At 41.8% G+C, this 20797-nt stretch overlaps 2 protein-coding genes across 4 annotated transcripts in view; one reads left to right on the forward strand and one right to left on the reverse strand.

Moving 5' to 3' along the window:
* LOC128252038 (obscurin) overlaps nucleotides 1–20797 on the forward strand; it is a 123577-nt gene that overhangs the window by 46204 nt on the left and 56576 nt on the right. For all 3 annotated transcript variants that reach the window (XM_052979420.1, XM_052979422.1, XM_052979421.1), the window contains one exon: nucleotides 12887–13447. In XM_052979420.1, coding sequence (XP_052835380.1) covers nucleotides 13225–13447 — 223 coding nt within the window. In that variant the 5' untranslated portion in view covers nucleotides 12887–13224. The remainder of the gene's footprint in view (nucleotides 1–12886; nucleotides 13448–20797) is intronic.
* On the reverse strand, nucleotides 245–2693 carry LOC128252046 (odorant receptor 98a). The gene is made up of 3 exons (XM_052979434.1): nucleotides 2041–2693; nucleotides 736–1598; nucleotides 245–681 (listed from the first exon to the last, which is right to left on the reverse strand). The coding sequence occupies exons 2-3, from the start codon at nucleotides 1494–1496 to the stop codon at nucleotides 303–305; spliced, it is 1140 nt and encodes a 379-aa protein (XP_052835394.1). The 5' UTR covers nucleotides 1497–1598; nucleotides 2041–2693; the 3' UTR covers nucleotides 245–302.

Genomic DNA, 20797 nt, shown 5'->3' on the forward strand with positions numbered 1-20797 from the left:
AAGCTAACATAGCCACCTAATTAAAAAAAATATATTTACTTTCAGTATTGTGAAATTAATTTAATCAGCGAAAATTTGTGCAGCATTTTGATAATTAATATATTTGTTTGTTTATTCGCATTTTGACAGAGAACAAAAGCAGTTTTTTCTAAGAGTACATATTGCATAGGATTTTTCATTGAATTTTATTTTTATTTGTAGTCAATCTGTCAGCTATATTAAATTGGCTCACTAAAGTAAAAACGGAAAATGCCAATTTAGCCATCTGAAAATATAAAATATTAGTACATTTTCAAAAAAAGTCATGTAAATTTGAAGTCTACCTTAACGTTTGTGCTCGTGGAAATGGGAAAAACTGAGCCAGCTGTAAAAATAATATACTTTTGGGAATTAAACAAAAAAAAGATCAATGAAGTCTTGTATCTTCGACTTGTGTTAAGCCAGTTCGAATGAAATATAGCAATCTGCAGAAGTTCGCAATCCGATTTAATCAGGTCACAAAGGAAGCAGAACGGGAATGTCTGCATCATCAGGCCGTTTATATAGGCCACTGTGGCCAAACCTGTCCACAAATCGGCAAAATAGAATAGATTTATCATGGAGAATCCCAGAGGAAGGCCGATCAGAAGAAACTGGACTAAGATAGTGCGAGCGATGACAGGATGAATCATTTGAGCGCATCTGAAATATTGATGTTAATATTAACTAATAATTTCTTTTCAACGTAAACGTTACTCGTGAATAAGTTTATGATCCTTGATGCAGCTGATCAAATCCTCCATATTTTCATTTTCGCTCTTGTCGGGATCTGTGCACAGTTCCTCGACCCTCATTCGCAGTAGTCTGATGTGAACTCTCAGCATAAGTCCGTACAGCACGGGGTAAATATCGGTTAATAGCGTTTGCGACACAGAAAACAGCATGAGTAAGGTCTCATGTGTGGCAGCCATCCAGAAACTCGTTGCTGAGTGCCGAAAGTCAATAAATGGGACATAGATGCGCCAGGGCAGCACTCCCGAGAAAGCAGCCGAAAAGAAAGTGGACAAGGTATATCCGATATACATACAGATATAGATGAGGTAGGTCTTGTTGCAATTGACCACCCATTTATGAACCTCAAGGCGCTCTACAAATGCAGTGCAGCGATTGTCCATTTGAATAAGCAGATTTTTAGCCTCGCGAAATCGCCACAGGTGCATTCGCAAAAATAGTATTTTTAAAGGCGTACCGACGGAGTTAAAAAATAGTTGCAGAACAGTTAGCAATTCACTGGGATTATAGTTTTTGATATCCATAATAAAACTGATTATGATTCCGATCGGCAGGTAGTAAACACACCAGGAAATAAGGAAAAATGCCAATATGCTGTACACAAACTGGTATTTTGGTGGAGCCTTCCAACCCAGCACCGACATACCATACTCAAAATACTGAAAAGCCTCGCCTGAAGTCAAGAGATCCGTTGGAGTTGGCTTTCGCAAATATTTAAAAAACATTTCGCTTCCTTGCGGTCTTCAAGTTTGACTTAAACTGATGTGGCAATTGCCAAAGACTCTGTATTTATCTTAGCCAATGGGTCAGTTGTTTCGTTCGTTTCCCTAAAAATGCAAATTTAATTCTTTTAATTCCCACGCTGTCTACGCACAAGAATCAATTATCTTAACTATTGGTTTAGCAAACATTTGATTTTTAGGGGCCACAACAAAGAATAATTGGTATTGAATTTAAGATTAAATAATTCGCAGAAGGGCGCTCTTACATCTATGCTTAAAACATTTTCTTAATGTTGATTAACTGAAATGGTAAAATATAAAAAAAAAATTTTTAATTTTAGTTGCCATGCCAAAAAACCGGATTTCTTGCAGAATTTTATGATTTTGTTTATTGACATGAGTAGAAGACCCTCAAGACTTTTAAATAGTTCCCACGCTTACTACGTAAAATAATCAATTATCGTATAACTGTTGGTTATTGAACTTTTATTTCTGTTGTGAACACAGCAAAGGATGTTATTTGTTGAATTTCTGATATTGTAATCACCTGCAATGCGTTTCTCAGCTTGAATTTCTAATTTGTTTTGCTTTCCACACTATTTCTCCCCAGGGCCGTATCATTAAGTAGGCAACAGTTTTACCCACAATCGACCATTCGGCTTTGGCCATACAGATGTAAATGTCTTTGAGGCATGATTAATGCATGGATGTGTCTGTGCTTTTAGCATATACATTGCGTAGCCGACATGTAGGCCACCGTTTCACTTCCCAGCCATTGTCTGACTTGCGTTGTCGGCAGACGCGTGTGTTCGAGTTAATTTATAGACTTATCAACACTTAATCACCGGAAAAATGGCATGGCGCATGTGTAAAACGCACAGAGTGCCACGCATGTTGATTACGCCCGATGTCTTTGGCCATATACTATATTTCACCCGGAGATGAAGTCAGAGACAGAGACAGAGACAGAGACAGAGACAGAGACACACAACCCACAGGCTTAATAGTTGTTAGTTAGTTGTGCGTGCGATGGCTCAGCGGCCCGGACTGTTGCGCTGCGTAACACATTTGCCGTAATTTATACTTTATAGCCTGGCCAGATATGAAAAGTCTTCTCGCACACACACGCATCACTACAGCATAATATCTGGGGCTATATTTTTCCAGCCGCTGTTCAACATGTTGACTTTTATGCCATTTTCTGCGGTTGCCAAGTCAACTGTGGTCAGACTCTGGCCCTGATATTTATGCGTGCGTATAAATAACAGGGTCTCCGACTTTTTCGCATACTGTAACTCTTGCTGCGACTGTAACTGGGAACCGGGGCTTATGTTATTAGATTTACTGCGTTGCTGATGTTGCTGATGCGACGGCCATAAAACGGCTGACATTCAAATAAACCGCAAAGAGTTGACTGCATAATTAAAGCGGCACACAATGACCTCCAATCATGCCTGGGCTGGCTGAGCCAAAAAGTTCATTAGACCGTCTTCTCCGGCCATCCTATAAGCTGGCAATTGGCCAGGACAATTGTTAACCATTTGAGCGGCTTGGATGCACCACGTTTGCTGATTCCAAACACAATCTGCCTCTGGGCCTAATGATTGCGGCAACGTGACGCATCACTGTTTTCCATCTGTTTCGTTTATTTTTTCCCTGATCTGAGCCTTATTGTTGGCCATTTGGGCCAAACGCGCCATATGTGTGCGATTGCTGGCCAAGTGAAAGGCGCCGCCTGATGAACTAGTGTATCTGGATCCTAAATTGATTTGCTTAAAAGCGTGTGTGTCTACGTGCCCAGCTTTTCCTACACTATTGATTCGACTAGCGGGTACCTTATTACATTTTTCATTCCAAAACGTGTGCTAATTGCTTTTACGCAGCAACCTCGTAACCGAAGTCCACTCATCCGAAAGAGCCCGGTTATGGGGCTCGGTTTAGCTTGCCAGCCAGAGCCATTAAAAATTGATTTATTTTTAATTATCAGTGACGTGCGGCGCAATAATAAATAAACGTGAAAATTTATTGCAACGTCAAAAGCGACGGCCGGCAAACGGCGACCTCAAAAATGGCGGGTGTGTGTTATTGTGTGTGTGTGGGGCAATGTGTGTATAGTATGTATCCGCATACATGCTGTATGCTTTTCGCAAAATATTTAGAATGCTAGACCGAAATTGTGGGTGAATGTGAGTGCAGGCCGAGGGGTGTGCGGAAATTGGGTGTTGAGCCCAGTAAAACCAGGCAAATCGAGTTGATGGCATATTTTACAAACACTTTGCTAATGTTGGCGCTTGTCTAACATATTTTTAGTTGCCTCTGATGATGATGTTGCCTGGTGTTCGCTGCCGTTGGTTTTTGCTTATGCTTTTGTTCCTATTATTATTATTATTATTGCAGCTGTCGCTCATGCCCAAAATGTGTAAAAAAAATGCTACAGAAATTCTATTATCATATGGATATATAGTTGGGCCAGCCGTTTGACAACCGATGGGCCAACAACATTGCCACCAGAAATATTTTACTAATTTATTAACTCTGGCGATGCCCCAGTTGGAAGAACGGAAAATGAGGCAAATATTTGTCAGACTGCGCTAATGTGAACCCCCACCGTGTGAATGTGACCTGTTTGAAAGTGAATTTTTACAAATTTGAGATTTCTAATGCCGTTTTCCACCGCGTCCATCAGTGGCTCGTTTGCCCATTTGCAGACGCAGTTGAGGACCGCACCCATTGTGGTTGCCCCTTTTTGTGGCTTGGCGCGTTTAATGAATTTTTCATGTCATCAATGTTGAACCTTCGACCATCGACCATTGCCCAGTTTCAATTATTCACCACCCATCGCATTTCGACCCCCAATTCAACTGTACTTACCGCATGCCCATTCAAATCAATTTTTGATTTGGCAGATATACATCTTTTATTCATACGGTCAAGGAAAGTTTGGTTTTTGTTTGCGAAAAATTGTAAATTTATTTCCACCAACGAGATGGCCAGGTTTTTTCATATATCACATGGCTTCGTGGGAGGCAGGGTATGATGGGTGAAAAATTGTAAATTCATTTTTATTTTCATGAAATATTAGTTGAAGTTGAATTTCATGGAATTATTTTAAATTGCATTACAATTACATTTTATGTGTATTAATATATATAAACTTTTTCTCTTTATAAGTTTTCAGTGGGGGATATTCGTGTGATTATAAATGTTGTTTGTAAACTCTAAATCAGGTTTTTTTTATTTTATATTTATAATTCTTCATGTTTATGGATACAGTTGTACAGAAATCTGAGCGCAAATCCATTTGAAACCTAGCTGGTAATGCGTGGTCGAGACTTTTAGTGCATTTGTTGGCTATTTATTCGCTGTCACTATCAGCAGTAAATATCGCTCGCTGATGAGAGCCGCACAACGCGGCAATATATTTTATTCACATGCCAGTTTTTGCTGCTATGCGGTAATTGATACGCTAAACTGCATAACGCAGATTATGACGTTGGAAACACTAAAATGAATTGTTGGCACTGAATGCCAGTCAATGAATGGAAACGGACGGAAAGGACGTGAAAATAAAATGCACAGCACAACAAAGGAAACATTTAAATATTTCGCAGAAGAAAAAATGGCCACTATGATTATTATTATTGTTATAATTATTATTGTATTTCACATTAAATTTGCATGCTATCATGTAGTTATGCGTTCGTTGCAATTTAATTATTCACATTATCTACTAATATTTATTTAATTCTATTTATTTTATGCTCTTTTTGTTGGCGCTGTGGAATTTAATATTTTAACTGGCATATGTACGATATTCCGATGTGTGTGTCTGTGTGTGTGTGCGTGGTGTAAAAAGTTTGAAAAGCAATTTAAAAATAAAATTTATGAATTGTGTGCACATAAAATGCAAAAGCCAAGCGTAGAAATGGCAATTGCTCTCTTGGCCAGAAGGTAATTAGAATTCATGACACGCTTATGAAATATCACACATACGCAGTGTGGCAAAGACGCTGGCTTACACCCTTCCCTCTCCACCGTTTTCCTTTTCTTCTACTGCGTCTTCTCTTGCTCCATTTTGATTTACGATTTTCAAATACACACGCACAGTACGGGCGGCAATGCAAAGTAATTTATGACAATGCCTTGGCCACAAAAACTGCGAATTGCAATCAAAGCCAAAAATGGCTAAGGCCAGGCCAGAAGCTCATATAAATGTCAGGCGCCTAACGATGGATGCGAATCGGCCGGGAGCTGCTCTGCAGATGCATTAGTCGGCCAGTTTGTATTGTCCCTTATATCTATGGTAGCTCCATTTCATCTTTGAGTCTGCTTTCAGGCAAAACAAAGCTCGACTCCAATGAGGCAAGTCTGCCTGTAGTTGCACTTCCCCTTCAACTTTTGCATTTAAAATGGTTTCGCTATGTAGGTTGCTCCGTGTTTGTTAATGGCGTGAAGTCAGCGGCGCGTAAATAATAAAACAAACAACAAATACAACAACGCAGAACGTAGAAACATCATGAGGCATCTTAATAAATTACTTTGGGGATTTTGGTGCACAATTTTTAATATTGCCAGGCCGTGGCCCAGACAGCCATTCCCATTCACATTCACACACCCCCGCGAACGGCGTGGGGTTAAAGTGCTGGGGAGTACGGAGAGGTGTTAGCCCGACAGTTGCTTGACATTTCGAGTTTAATGAAATTTATGCAATTTTTCTTATTTGCCAAATGCACTGCGGCATTCGCAGCTCGCCCGCGGCGTCAGCAACACGCCAAAGTGCAATGCATCAAGCGGGTGGCTTTTCCGCGGAAAATGGGCGTTGAGCTGCTTAGATATACATAGACAGACCTGACAGCTACTCGGGTGTATGTTACTGTAGGAAAAGGGCTTGTGAAATCCAGGAAATAGATTTTTTTTGGTGTGGGAGTAAGGAAGCCTGCTCTGTCTTCCTGCCAAACAAAAAATCGAATTACTTACAAAACGTTAGGATGTACAAAAAAATGTTTATAAAATAAATGAAAAATATAAATATATATAAATATAAATATACGACAATCAATCCATTTTAATTAATTAAAACTCAAACAAAATTTTTGTCTAATGCTTATCAATTACAAAAGTTTTTAAATAAATATCAGAGTCTTGTTAAAAAAGGCCAAAACCTTGACCACAAAAATATTCTTTAAGTGCATGAGCTGTGCATGTGTGACTCATCATTCGCAGAAGTAGGGATAAACTATTTGCACAGCACTCATATCGCAGACGATGTTTTCCTTTGTTTCGCACGTGAGAAATAATTGAATTTAGGCATGAAACTCAATACTTTTTGTTCCGTTGCGTTTCCTCGAACTTGACTGTCCAACTAAGTTAGCTGTTAGCAACTTCCGAGGTGAGTCTAATTTAAAACCAGGCAGGCCAGTTCGGGCGTAAGTACGTACTTGTTGCCAAGGTTCATAAAGGTGGCCAACGTGCCTAATGATGATTATTTCTAGTTCATTTTCATTTAGCGCTATTATTTTCTTGCCCAGCCAGCTACTGACAATAAGGCTGGGATGCCGGGATGCCTGGGCTTGGGTGCGGTGGATCCGACGACATTATATTTTCATTGTTGGTCAGCCAAGCGCGAAGGCTTTTGGGGGAAAAAAAAAAACAGAGAGAGCCATTTCCTTTGCTCGATCCCGCTGCCTCTGTTTTCAGGCTTATGCTTTCAACGGATTTTGGCTTGGTTGCCGCACAAAATGAAACAAAATGTCGTCAGAGTGTCATTTGGCTTCGAAGGGACCAGTGGAAGGACCTGGGCTAGGAGCCAAAGGAACCAAAGGACCCAGAGGAGCAGGAAAGAAAGAAAGGAATTGCTGCAGCTTTGCTTTTAGTTGACGGTGGGGGATATTGGCGGGTGATGAAGCGCCTAATGTGCTTCAAGCTGCTAAAGACTCGGCGGCAGTCGAGTTAATGAAACCAATAAATTAATTTTAATGATTGCATACACACACACACAGTCACACACACCCACACACATACAGGATACATTGAAGCGTGCAGTTTGCTGCGTCAGGTCCTTCCTTTTCTATCCCTCTCTTTCACTGGGCGTGGCACTCGCCATAAGTAATTGACAAAATCTTAATTAGTCCTTGGCATGTCCATTGAATGGCTTTTGGTGGCTGTCGAGTTTAATTAGCGTTAAATATTTGCAGCGTCTTGAGTTTAATCAAATTAAAAATACCATCCCCCTGGATGGACAAAAATCAATGCCTGCACGCTAGACCTCCAATCAATTAGACGTTTAATCAAATTTTCATTAACCGTCCGTGCGATTTCCGTTCTGGCCAATTAAAAAGCCAGTTCAATTGTCTGCCAGTGTGTCAACTTAATCATTTTAGCGCATTATCCCCTCACGTACATGTTCGTCGTCACATGTACTCACATATATAGTATAGAATATCCTGGCCGTTATCCTTGCCCCTAGCCCAGCCCTCAGTGTGCCAGAGTGTTGCTTGCATGGAAAACAAACCGTAATCAGTTGAAGAGCCGAGTGCGCTCAAGAATTTCCACTTGCACTTGCCAACGGCCACTTGGAGCTATAAACTGTGAAGAGCTCTTCCGGCTACCAGCAGAAGCACCAGCAGTAGCAGCAGCAGCATCCGGATGCGGATGCGGATGCGGATGAGGCAGCTGCCCCATCGAGTGTCCTTGAAATCGAATACAGCTGCAGCATCTGCTCCTGTGCTCCTGCACACAGAGGGAAAACTAAGCTGTCTAAATTGTAAAAGGAAATGGATGATATAAGTTTTAATTTTTGTTCTGATTGATTCATTTATAATTGAGGTTTCAACAAAACTAAGCCTCAGTTAAGTAATATTTAAATGTATTTAAAAACTATTTTATTGTAGCACAGTTGAGATATGAGTATCTTTTAGACATAATAAGCTGATGGCTTTTTTCCTGGATTAAGAGATAAATATATTGATATTAGAATGCTACATTCAAGGTAGAACTGATTGATTGGCTTAGAATACTAAAGCAAATGAAAATATTGTCAATGATGTAAGGACATAAAAATGTTTAAAAAATGGCACTTGCTCAATCAGTTTAATTAAATTTTCAGTGCACAGCTTCTTGTGCAAAAGAGTGCTGCCTTATGTCCTTGTCAGTATGTGCCACTGTCGAATAAATGTGCATAATTCGGAGGGCAAGTGCATCGACAAGAATGAGGCAGCTAGAAACTGCTTTAATTTAATTTTGGCTTGAGCTGGGCATGGGCTAAATGCGACATCGATTGCCCTGGAAACCTTTGGTCCGCTTTTCGAGCTAACTCTTTGGGCCCGTTACGCTCCTGTTGCCATATCTGCTGGTGATTTGGTCCCCGGGTCACCCGCTCTGCGCTGTCAAAGTGTCAAAGTGTAATCATGCTTTGTGCGAGAGGCTTAAATTAAATTAATTGACGGCCACTTGAAGTAAATTAAACTGGGCCCGAAACGCTTTTATTTCAGCCGTTGCTGCTGCTGTTGCTGTTGCTGTCGCCGTTTCTCTTCCTGTGGCCATCGTCAATGTCCTGCCATTAAAGAGATTACAAAGGGTCAAAGGGATGGCTGCGATTGCTCATAATTGCGCGACGCCTGCGGCCAACCATCGAATGCCTTTTCTCCTTCTCCTCTTTTTTGAGTGTTGTTTCTTTTTTTTTCGCCAAGTCCTTGTTGCAAAAGTGTCATTTGCGTGGACTACTGCCCGAAAGATACTGTGACAGAGAATTTGGATGGCAAACTAATTAAATTTTGCTGGCTGGCGGATATGGGTAGCCAAATTGGCGCCGCAAATTGGTAATTACCCAGGCTGAAGTGCATGTCAAACACGTAAAAAGGCGATGGAGAGAGCGGCAAAGAAAGCTACCAGTTTCTAGCTGTCAGCCACCATCTCCGAACAATGTGCAATTAGCCAACGACGACTGAAACTGCAGCAGCCAACACAAATATAAGAACACTGAAGGAAAAATCATGCTTGAATTCATTTCTTTATTTAAGAGGGCTTGCCGAATTAATGTACATGTTCTAAAAATTATTAGAAACTATAGTTGTATGATCATATTTTGGATATACGACTTAAAAATGTGCTAAAAATGGTTGGCTTACACAGAAAGAAGATATATGTATATACATTATTGTCGCTAAAAGCTATTTTTAGACTTGTCAAATCAATGTCGGATTCGTAAAAACTTATGCTGCATTTAAAAAACTTTACTAACATGAAAAAATATTAATAAAATAAAATAAACTATGTTTTTGGAATTAGTTTGTTTAATTTTGGAAGCTGTTAATGAAAGCCACCATTAAATTATAGTTTTTTATGGAAAAGTAATAGTGCTACCATTTCTGGCCGAGATGGATATGTATATAAGTTCTAAAACTTTTTATTTTTTCTCTGTGTATATATATAGCTGCACCAACACGCCACTGCGGCGATGACAATCAAGCAAACGATGCCGATGTCCACGCAAAGCAGCTGACGACGCGTGTCCTGAGTGTCCTGGCTACATCTGAGTGTGTTTTTGTGTTTGCCGTTGTGTGTGTGTGTGTGTGTGTGCGAATGGCCTTTGGACGCCTTGTGGGCGGGGGCGTGGCCAGCTGCAGTTGAGCTGCCTAATTACTTGTAAGTTGGCGAATTTGCGGCATGGCGTTTTCGGGTCTCCAGCAACTAAATTGAATTTGACGTGCCAGCAAGCGGTCAATTGCTAACAAGTAGCCCCACCATCATGCAGCACCCATTTTGGTGGGCCAGTACCGCCGGAAGGTTACTGAGATGGACGGGTGGACGGGTGGACGGACGGATGACGTCGCGTGTCCGTCGTTTCCTGTTTCCTGTGCCAGCGCAACTTGCTGATTGCCGGCGTGTAATTATTTTTTAAACACTTTGTCTGCACGAGAAATTAGACCTAACTAAGCCAATCTCTTTCATTTCATTTCGGATACGTTTTTTCCTTCTTGTGTCCCTTTTTCTGTTGGCTCGGTTGCATTTGAATAGCGTTAGGGGGGTGGGGAGTGGGGTCACACACGGCGGTCGGGAATCCTTGGCGCGTATATCCTCTCTTGTTGCTGGGCTTCCATTTTTCGGTTGCTTTGTCCAATTAGCAACTGTTTCGGGGGCTACGATTTCATTTCTCTTATTGTGCTCGTTATCCTTTTTATTTTGCTTCGCTGTCGCGGTCTGTGCTCGGTTTCAGCTTGTGCAAATTTGATATCCTTGTTACGGCAAATTGTTGTACAATTATTTCGCCTTCGTTCCCTGTCCTTCACTTAGAAACCTCTTTAATTCGACCATTGAGTCGAATCGAATCGAAGGGAATCGAATGATATTTATATGCTCCACAAAACGTCCTAGTACCCCCTCATTGTCATTGTCCTGCGCCAATATTGTCGCCCTTTCGATTATTTATGATCTTTACTTTCGAGCGAGTGCTCCCCACGGGCCTGTGGCCAAGTTTTAGTAGTCATCGTCCTCGGCCCGGTAATAAATTTATGCTTTTTTATTTCCTCCTGTCATAATTTTACCCTCAAATACACACACACACACACACACACACACACTCGAAGGACGAGATGAAGGGTGGCGATAGCAAAATACTTGGGCATTTTTCCTTCGCATTCTCGAGTTCCGCCCATGAGTTGCTTCACTCCTTTCAGGACATCATTTCCCCCCTCAGTGTGTCTAGAAATTTTCCAATTGATAAATTATTTTATGGCAAATACACAAATTTTCCCATACGCACCCTCACTCTTTTGCGTTTTGGCATTTTTGTGTGAGTGTGGTTTTTGGCTGTTGCCTTTGCGGTCTGGTTTCTCGGTTTTCACATCTTGGATACTCGAACTCTCATCCTCGTGTCCTGCACATAAAAGCCGAATATTCGTATTGCTTTGGGTTCGTAATATCCTTTTGTATTTTTGCGTATTTCCTGTCCTATCCTCTTGGTCGAGCGGTCACTCATTGCTTTGCTCGTCATCATAATTTTCCCTGCCCAAGACTTTTTTGTTTCGCCCCAAACACATAAAATCAATCATCTTTCTGCTGGGCCGTCTCTATCAATATTTTTTGTGTGTTTGTGCCTTTCATCAAAATTTGCTGCTACTCTCGTTCTTACTTTATCGGGTTGTTTTTTGTAACCTATAGCTGGCAAGAGTCTTAGGCTGAAACGAAAACAAATTCGAGTCGATTTATAAAGCATTTAGGTTGATTTTGCTTTCACTTTGTGCTTGTCGTGGTTCTTATAAATATGCTTCATTTATTTTAATAGAATTGTTTATGAGCCCCATATTGGCAGCGCCGGCATTCGGCCTCATTGTGCTCCATTCTGCGGGTTCCAGCAACATGCGCTACTGCCAAAACATGTTAAGTGGAGAAATTGTAATAAAAAAACGCCGAATAAAAAGCCATGTGAAATACACACACGAATAGTGGAAAACCGCGCCAAATCAAAGACAACAAATCCAAAATGCGCACACAATATTTTGCGGGATTATTTCAGTTGGCTTGCTGTCATTGCAAATGGAGGGGAATTGGGTGGGGGTTGAGGATGGTGAGGATTCGAGTCCTGTGCACTATCCTGGGGAGACTAAAAGTTCGGGCTACGATCCAAATTTCTGTTAATTTGGCAGCTTGTCCTGCGTTGGCATTTTGCTTTTTGCCTGCCGGCCTCTGCCATCGTTTATATTTTTTTACGCTCTGCTTGAGTTTTATTCGCCTGCGGAAAAAAGTCAAAGAAGACTCGAATTTATACGGATATTCGTGTATGCACAGTTAAAAAAACGAGAAGTTTTGTTTGACCAAAACTAGTCATTTAGAACATGAAAAACGGTATATTTACACATGAAAAATGATTTCAAATCATCTAGCTAGTAGTTTATGAACTTGTCACATTTGTATTGAAAAATTTTAGAGAAAATGAACAATTTACAGCAATCAAGTTCAAAGCGAAATGCTTCTTAATATTCTGGTTTCTGGGCCTATAAATTGGAAAAAAATACTTATTTTTGGACATTTAAAAATAATAATCCTTTTGGAGTTTGTAACAGATTGGTTTGAAGTATTATGAAGTTTAAACTTGATAGGGATGTTTTTTCTTTGAGTGTACAAGGGTATCTCACTCTTGGTCGCCTCTATTCTGTGTGCATATCTATGCAAAACGCTGTGCGCACATAAATTTCAGTGCTGGGCCACGCTTATTTGCATAGGAATTATGTATTTGGGCACGGCGGCTTAGCTGCATTACACAGGACACCAGCACATAGATATGGAGACACACACACACCCTTACTTACAACACACACACTAACAAATACATACAAAACGGACTCTCTGTGGTCATGCAGAAAACTAACGCATATCGTTTTCCTTCTATTTTGCAGCTATAAATTTACAACGCCCCAGGAAAATGCATTGCAGCAAAACAAGCAATTAAAGCAGTGCAGCCCCGCAACCACGAACCGAACCTGTAGTATCCTGCCGCCGCCGCCTGCTGTGCTAAAAACCTATTTTGAATAATTAAAATTCCGTAAGTGCTGCAGTCGAAGACGTCGACAAAGGCGAAGTGGAAGTGGAAGTGGAACTGGAAGTGGCAGTGCAAGTGGCAAGTGGCAAGTGGCAGTGGAAGTTGTTGCAAAACAGAAAGAACCCAGGTCTACCATTGCTCGCAACACAATCTGCGGCCTGCAAATTCGTGTGCAGAAATGGAATAATTAATTCAATGCCCCTGACTAAGCCGGCGAGCAGCAGAAGCAGAATTGCTTACAAATTCGAGTGTCCCAGCCACAACAACAACTGCAGCAGCAACAGCAACTCCGGCAAAATGGCCGCCGAGGCGAGGACAATTAGCCAGCGAGGACATATCCACGATCAGCGCCAGGTGATGATCCTGCCCCACATTATGTTCCTGGCCATCGCATTAGTCTCACTGCATCTCGACAGTGGTAAGTTTAGTCCAAAACAGTCTTAACGTTGTTGCAAAAAACTCATCTTAGCACAAACAACTTCCGATATCGAATTTGTTGACAAAAAATAAATACATTTTTCAAAATTCATTATATTCAACAACGAATTTAAGCTTTTTGTCAGCCGAAAAATAAATATTAGACTAAGGTTCAGCATTATATTACTGCATTGACTAAGTAAATACAAACTGTAAGATTTGTTTATAGATCATTCTGTTCACTGACCCTGTGATTAAATAAGTGTGCATTGTTAACAACTATTTTGATTGCATGTTAAGATTAATTAAACTAAAGATCCGTTGAGCCATTAAAGTGTTAGAAGTACAATTAAATATAATGTTTATACTAGCATAAATATTAAATTCTTTTTAACTAACTTTAATTAAATAGTAGACCAACATGCAAAATGCTTTTGCTTTTACCTTGTTAATTTGTTATTTAGTGGCGTGATAACACGATTTTAAAAGACAAACTGTAAGTCAAAACTTTTAATTTTTTTACGTAATTTAAAATGTTTACATTTAAAGCCAGATAATTCATGCAAAAATGGATTTCATGAATATAAAAAGGGCTTTTAATATCTGATTGAGAACCAATCAGATTGGTTATAAAAATATAATAATTTTAATGTGGGATTTTTCAAGCTTTGCCAGTCCATGACTGGCACCACTGATCCCAGGTTGGCGGGCCCTTGGCCATTTGCAAATTTAATCGCGTGCAAGAGCAATTGCAAGAGCAAGAGGACTCAGTCAATCAGCGGGCCCGGCCGCAAAGCCATTCAATTGACAAAGCCACAAATTGCGGAGGCGGAGCGGGCAACGCTCGATGACGTCCAGCTTTGTCGGCCGGCGAATTAATCTCACGGATGAATATTTCAAAGCGAAACTTGAGCAATTAATTTCGCTAATTGCTTTTCTTCGCCTCGTTTTTGTCTCGGGACAAGGCCTTTGCATTTAAATGCCCGACAGTGGGTGCATTTCAAGGACTCAACTTTTGCCTGTGCATAAACTCAATCTGACATTTATGGGAATGCCCACGGAATCAAATAAGAGTAATGCCATTGCCAGCGAAAGGAGGCCCTAGCTCGAGCCCAGTGTCTTGGGATCTTGGGATCTGGCGATGGAGACGAAGATGGAGATGGTCGCGCTTGGTTCTTCATTTAACGAACTGGGGATGTGACGGTGCAATGTCCTTTGGCTACTCAAACATTCCAGTGGCTATTAGTATTCATATCTTGACTGAACTGAACTGAAAGCTTAAATTCCTCTGGCCATTCGCTCCTCTCGTCCCTATTGCGGAGGGACAGTGACTGGTTTTGGGATTCCGTTTTTATCTGGCAACGTTTGCATGAATTTTCATTTCGTGCTAGAATTGTTGAAAAAGATGCAATTAAATTTTAGGACCAGGGGTGTCGGGAGCACAAGAAAAAAAAAAGAAAAAAACTAGAAGATGTAGATGGACGTGAACGTGGAGGACATGGACTCGGAGACGAATGCGGGATTCCGGCGACGAGTCAGATATAAAGTGCATTTATAGAGCGAGCGCGGGCAAAAAAAGCTCAGCACGAATTTTCCAAGTCCCTGACAGTGTCTCAGTTCCGTTTTTCCCACACCGTTCCACCGATTTTCCCCCCGGCCATGCTCCTTGTGCGGTTGCAGCTGCCGTCAGTGGCAAGAACGCATTATTAATTTATTTTTCAACTTGCTAGATGAATAAGCAAAGAGCAAAAATGCTCCTCGATTGCTGCTTTGGATGCAGCCAAGCAAAAATTCCCAATTTAAACGTCGTCGTCGTGTTGCTCGACTCGAGTCCAAACCCAAATCCGAGTTCGCTGGGCAGGAGGATAGGGCTCCATTGTCGGGTCATTTTGCATGCAACTTTGGCACAGAAGGGCAACGCGTTTCGAACGGACTTCAATCTGCTGTCCATCACTGTCTTCGATCGTGCCCGGACGAGCACCGCAGAGGAAATACTATAAAATCCAAAAGTGAATAATGAACCGCAAATAACTTTACTTTGTCCGCAGTTGACGCTCCCACTCCCGCTCCCTAGAAGCAACCGTCAAGCTCGCGCCGATTTCCTGGTGTTTTTCAATTGCTGCAGGACGTTTGTCTGGCGCTCTGCGAAACTGCGAGTGTCGGTAACAATTAGTTTTGGCTTGTAGTCCAGTTAACAGACAACCCAGCTCCGTTTTCAAATATTTGCATTTGCGGTTGTCAGACTGCAGTCGACGTCGACTGTATAGCATTCCCCCCAGTCTCAATGCGCGGGCTTCCATGTTTTTATCCCACATTTTTGCACAATTAATGAAGTGCAAAACGCTTGCCGAATGCCCTGATAGAGTTCGCATTTGCCAATCGCAAATCTCCTTCATCTTCATTAATGTTGAATATATATTGTGACATAAATCACACAATCAAATTATCTGCATCCCCCATTCGCCTGGGGGGAATAACAGATTTGGATTCAGCTGTCCGACTCAACTAATCAATTTGACATAGGTAAGTTGCCGCAGCAAAACTTTAACCCAAAACTTTGGATACTCGCATTTCGGAAAAGTTGTTTTCTTTCCATCCCCCCCACCCCCCCCCCCCCCCCCCCCCCCAACCCCTTTTAGATAACACTTTGCACACACACATGCGAGTGGGTAAGTGAAATTTATTAACTGCATGGACCACAAACCAAATGCAAATAAATCAGACATCAGGCAGTGCAAAACTTTGTTAAAACAGACGATAATATGGGCAATGCCAGCGGCAGCTGAACCGGAAAAGTTGCCAATGTTTAGGGGTAAGCAAAAAGCAAAATAAACAAAAAAATAAGAAGCCAAACCACAAAAAGGATATTGACGTGTGACGTGTGACGGGGACGAGAACTCATCGAGAGACTCTTGAGGCCTACAAGTTGATGGCATTGCAGGACTGAGTGGGCGGGCGTTCATCCATCACTCTTCCCATTTTCCACCTCCTAACCCTCTACTTTCCCACTTTTCTCCACTTTTCTCCAGTTTAGGTGCGGCGGTGTCAAGTATTTGCACTTGAATTGCGCGCTAAGCAAAATTTACGCGCATTTGTTTGTGCGACTCCAGAGAATTCCTTGTCGCGTTCAAGACTCAAGTGAAAATCGATGAGGCGATGCCTACATGTACACAGAAAAATAAATCAATCATATTAATGGGCTATTCAATCAGCCTAAAAAGCTTCTAAGCTTTTCTATGTGAAAAATTTTCAAAACCTAAATCTGGTCAAAGTTTTTAGCATTAAATGTCAGTCGATTTAAAAAAAAATTCTTACATTTATGAGTTGAACATGATGTTTCATTATACATATACAGTTTAATTTTTAAAATGAAGATTTTAAAAGTATTGCAAGCTACATAGCTTTAACAAATTTAAATATACTTAAAACTTATTGTTTACACAAAATGATTATATTCTTAATATATAATATGTTCCCTGTTTTCTTTAAAATGCCAAAATATCTCTACAAAGTTGTTATTTTCATATTTTAATAAGATATACAAAATGATACATAATCATGGAACTATTATATAATTAATATTTCGATTGTTGGAGGATTATTTGCAGACACTCTTCTACTTTTTTGTTGTGTATGGTAAAGGCCGTTAACTTTGCTGCTTGGCCACAATGTTTTCTTTTCCGCCTGCGTTTTGCTTGGCTTTTTATTGGTTTCCTTCGCCTCTTTTTGCTGGTTTGTTTGATTTGGCTGTTGTCCTGCTTCTGGTGTCATGAGCAAAGGAGCAGCATTTGAGCAAACAGGCCAGACCTGCCATCACACAATCACACACAAGCGCACACGCAGGGCAAAGGACGAGACACTCAAAGCCCTTAGCCCGGGCACATATTGCTTCATCTCTCTACGTGAGGCTGCCGGGAGCCAGGCATCAAAACTGTCGACAACATCAACGTCAACGCCATCATCGCAACCAGCTCCGCTCCAACATCAGCCAACAGCTCCATATTCAACTGCTTCCATTCGCTATCCAGCTAGAGCTCCGTCATTATGGGCTTCGGCTGGCACTTCACAAAAATGCACACAAAATCCTCAACTTTATCTCGTCAATAACTTAAGTGCCAGCCAGGACTCTCAGTTCCTGTGGCAACCCCCACAGTTTTAGTCGGTTTATTTCGGCTTTGCTCTACACACAAAGAAATATTTCCAAAACCAGCTTTTGTTCTCGAAATAATGAATAAATAATGAGTTAAGCACCGGATGTCCTGCGACGGACAAAGCCATTTTTGGAAGTATTTTATAGAAGGTTTGAGGCTGCCCGGGTGTAAGCTTAACATTGTTTCAAATTTAGTTTCATTTTAGAACGTTTTTGTGTATGTGAAAATTAAACACATTTAAATTGCTGGAGTTGGAATTATATCAATTCTTCTTGAATAAAGCTTAATGTTGTTAATTTAAGAACGTAATTACTCGAACTCGGTTTACTTTGAATTTAAAGAAACCAAAATTGATTGAGCTTAAATGATATCGACTACAACATTTGCACCAAAATATTATCTCAGTGTAGCATGTTGCGGCCTGCGGCTTTGATCCGCCTTTGCCCTCTTGCCACATTCGTTTATTGGTAAAAATTTGCTTCAACTCTGTTTGGCACGTACTGCGGTTGCAGTGGCAAAAGGCTTGCAAATGATTATTTTATTGACAATTAAATCATAAAGATGAAAGCAAGCCGCACAAATCTACCGAGTGGATCGAGAGTGAGAGGCTGACAAAGCTGTAAGGAATGTAATTTTATTGCCATGAATGTCAGGAGCTGACATTAGTCACAGCCAGTTCTCCCACAGCCAGTGAAAGCGATTCGGGTTTATTGCAGCATTTAAGGCCAGAGATGGAATCGCACTTAAACGCAGAGCAAGGGGCAATATGCCGCTTATTGCCCATCCGGTGCATGTGTGCCAGGACTCGAGAGTCCTGCTCGCAAAGGGGAAAGAACTTGTTGCCCACACAGGACTTTTGGTCATGGGCCCGTCGTGCCTAGTGAGCAACATCATAGCAAGGAAAGACATCATCGTGATTGAGGTGATATTAAAAAGTTCCCCAGCAAACGAAGAAATTGTGTTTCGGCCCGATTAACGTGTCTGCAATGTTGGCGTTGGCCTTTGACCTGCTAACTGGGCTGATTGAATTGGAAGCGACTGGTAATGACGGCAGCGGAAACCACTTTGCCACTCTGCAGTAGCGGACCATATTTAATTTGTGTGCAAATGCTTGGCAAACAAGTTGCTAATAAAATAAAGTGACTCTCTGTCTGCCCTGGCACCCTACTTAGTAGAGTACCCCCTCTAGGAACTTCATTAAAATCTGGCCCTTTCATTGCTAGCTGGCTTAAACTAGAAAGGCATTTCATTATGTCACAACGGCTGGGAAATTTTAATTTGCAGCGCATTGGCATTGGCTTAGTCGGCTCTTGAGAGGAGCACTTCCAGCAAATTGGCATGAACTTGCAGCTGGACATGCACCTGGACGATGATGATGATGGCATTGTTTTTTTGGGCCGCAAATAAAATATGAAAAATGCCACAGCACAAAAACATTGCTTAGTGCTGGTGGATGTGAAGGTGGATGGGCAACCTCAGACTCAGGCTCACCAGAGGCCACAATGAGGCGGCATTGCGGACCAAGTGTCCTCCGCCATCCGACATCCTGCCAAAGGAGGTTAAAATATTTTTGCAGCTTTATCTTCAGACAGTTGTCGGGCAGAGGGCGGTAAGGGGGGGCTGGGCGGTCTGAGGGTTAAAAAGGAGAAAGGTTGTCGTAATGCAGCGCCGGGATTTAACTGACAGTGAGTGCAGCACCACCACTCAACGTCGCCCCCGCTGGGCAAACAGATGGCCATGGCCCCTGTTCCCGGCTCAGGAATCCTGGTTATACCCGTTACACGTAGAGTAAAAGGGTATATTGTATGCGATGAAAAGTATGTAACATGTAGCTTAAATCATTTCCGACCTTTTAAAGTATAAATACTCTCGATCAGGTATACTTCGGTAGATTTGGGATTTGGCATGCAAATTCTAGTAATGTTCACGCAGCGAAAGTTTATTTCACACAAATCGCAGAAGTTTGTCACGGCACTATAAGACCTGGTAGAGGTCAGTTTAAGGCTATAAGTGTTAATTCGGTCAATATCTATCAACTTGTTCACCAAAATTCTAAGTCGGACCATTATTTTGGAAGTTATAAGCACTAATGTACATTGTCCGGCAGATGGCGCCACCTTAAGCCCAATCATCTTCAGGAAGCATATTTATTATTTGGGTATTTAATAGTCGGAACACTCGACTATAGCGTTTCTTTTTGTTTGTGCCTGGTGTAGCCCATGGCCCATGGGATGTGGCCATTTTACGGCTGGGAACCATTCAGCTGCTGCTGCGGCTGCTGCTTCTGCTGCTGATGCTGATGCTGATGCACTTTCCTGGCAAGTGGGTGGGCCTGCAAATGCTTCAAATTAATTTCACCGCATGGGGAAATTGCCCGGCATTGTTTGGCACTGGCATCAGGAAGCCGTAAATCAGGGTCTGGCACAAAGAGCTCCGGATTCGGGATTCAGGACTCAGGACTCTGGACTCAGGACTCAGGACTCAGGATCCGGTATCGGGGATCGGGGATCTCATTTGCCTGGCCTCCGCTCAACTGTTTGCTCACAACTCCGCTTATCGGCGTCTAATCTCTTTATGATAAAATGTTTATATTGGCGACAATATCAAAAGCACTTTGGCCACACGGTCCGTGTCGGTGGTGGTGGTTGCTGGCTCGGCGGGTCGGTGGTTGTTGCAATAATAAATCCAGAGTGCCACCGCAAACAGTGCGGGAATGGAGGCGAAAGTTTCCACATTGCCATATGAAAGATAAATTCACGGATAAGAACTTTGGCCGGGCGCTGTGAAAAGCGGATTGTGTGTACAAGCTAATTTAAGTTCGACGCCAGCTGTGCGTTTGCTTGGGCTTCCACATCCACATTCACATCCACAGTCTTACCATCGTTCTCATGCCAGGAACTGGCCCAAAGCAAAAGTGCCGGCAAAAGCCAGGACAACGCAGCTGTTGTCCAACCGCACCAGGCGAAGCGACTTTATTATTATTATCCCCGGCACAAAGTGGCAATGGGCCGGCTCAAGTTGGCCAGGACAGAGTTTTCGCCGGCGACATTTGTCCAGCTGCTTCATTTCATATTCAGGAGATACTTTTTCCATCATTACGATTCGCGAGGCGAGAAATCACAAAAGTGTGCTATGCCTGAGTTAGAGGTCCTCGCACTTTTCCATTAATTCTGCCGAGCTCAACGGGAAATTCCTACTTC

Source organism: Drosophila gunungcola, chromosome 3R (assembly GCF_025200985.1).
Source record: "Drosophila gunungcola strain Sukarami chromosome 3R, Dgunungcola_SK_2, whole genome shotgun sequence".
Classification (NCBI taxonomy): domain Eukaryota; kingdom Metazoa; phylum Arthropoda; class Insecta; order Diptera; family Drosophilidae; genus Drosophila; species Drosophila gunungcola.

Coding starts and splice junctions, on each gene's coding strand:
- LOC128252046 (XM_052979434.1), bottom strand. CDS start 1,496: ATGTTTTTTAAATATTTGCGAAAGCCAACTCCAACGGATCTCTTGACT. Junction 682..735: donor GATCATAAACTTATTCACGA/GTAACGTTTACG, acceptor TCAATATTTCAG/ATGCGCTCAAATGATTCATC.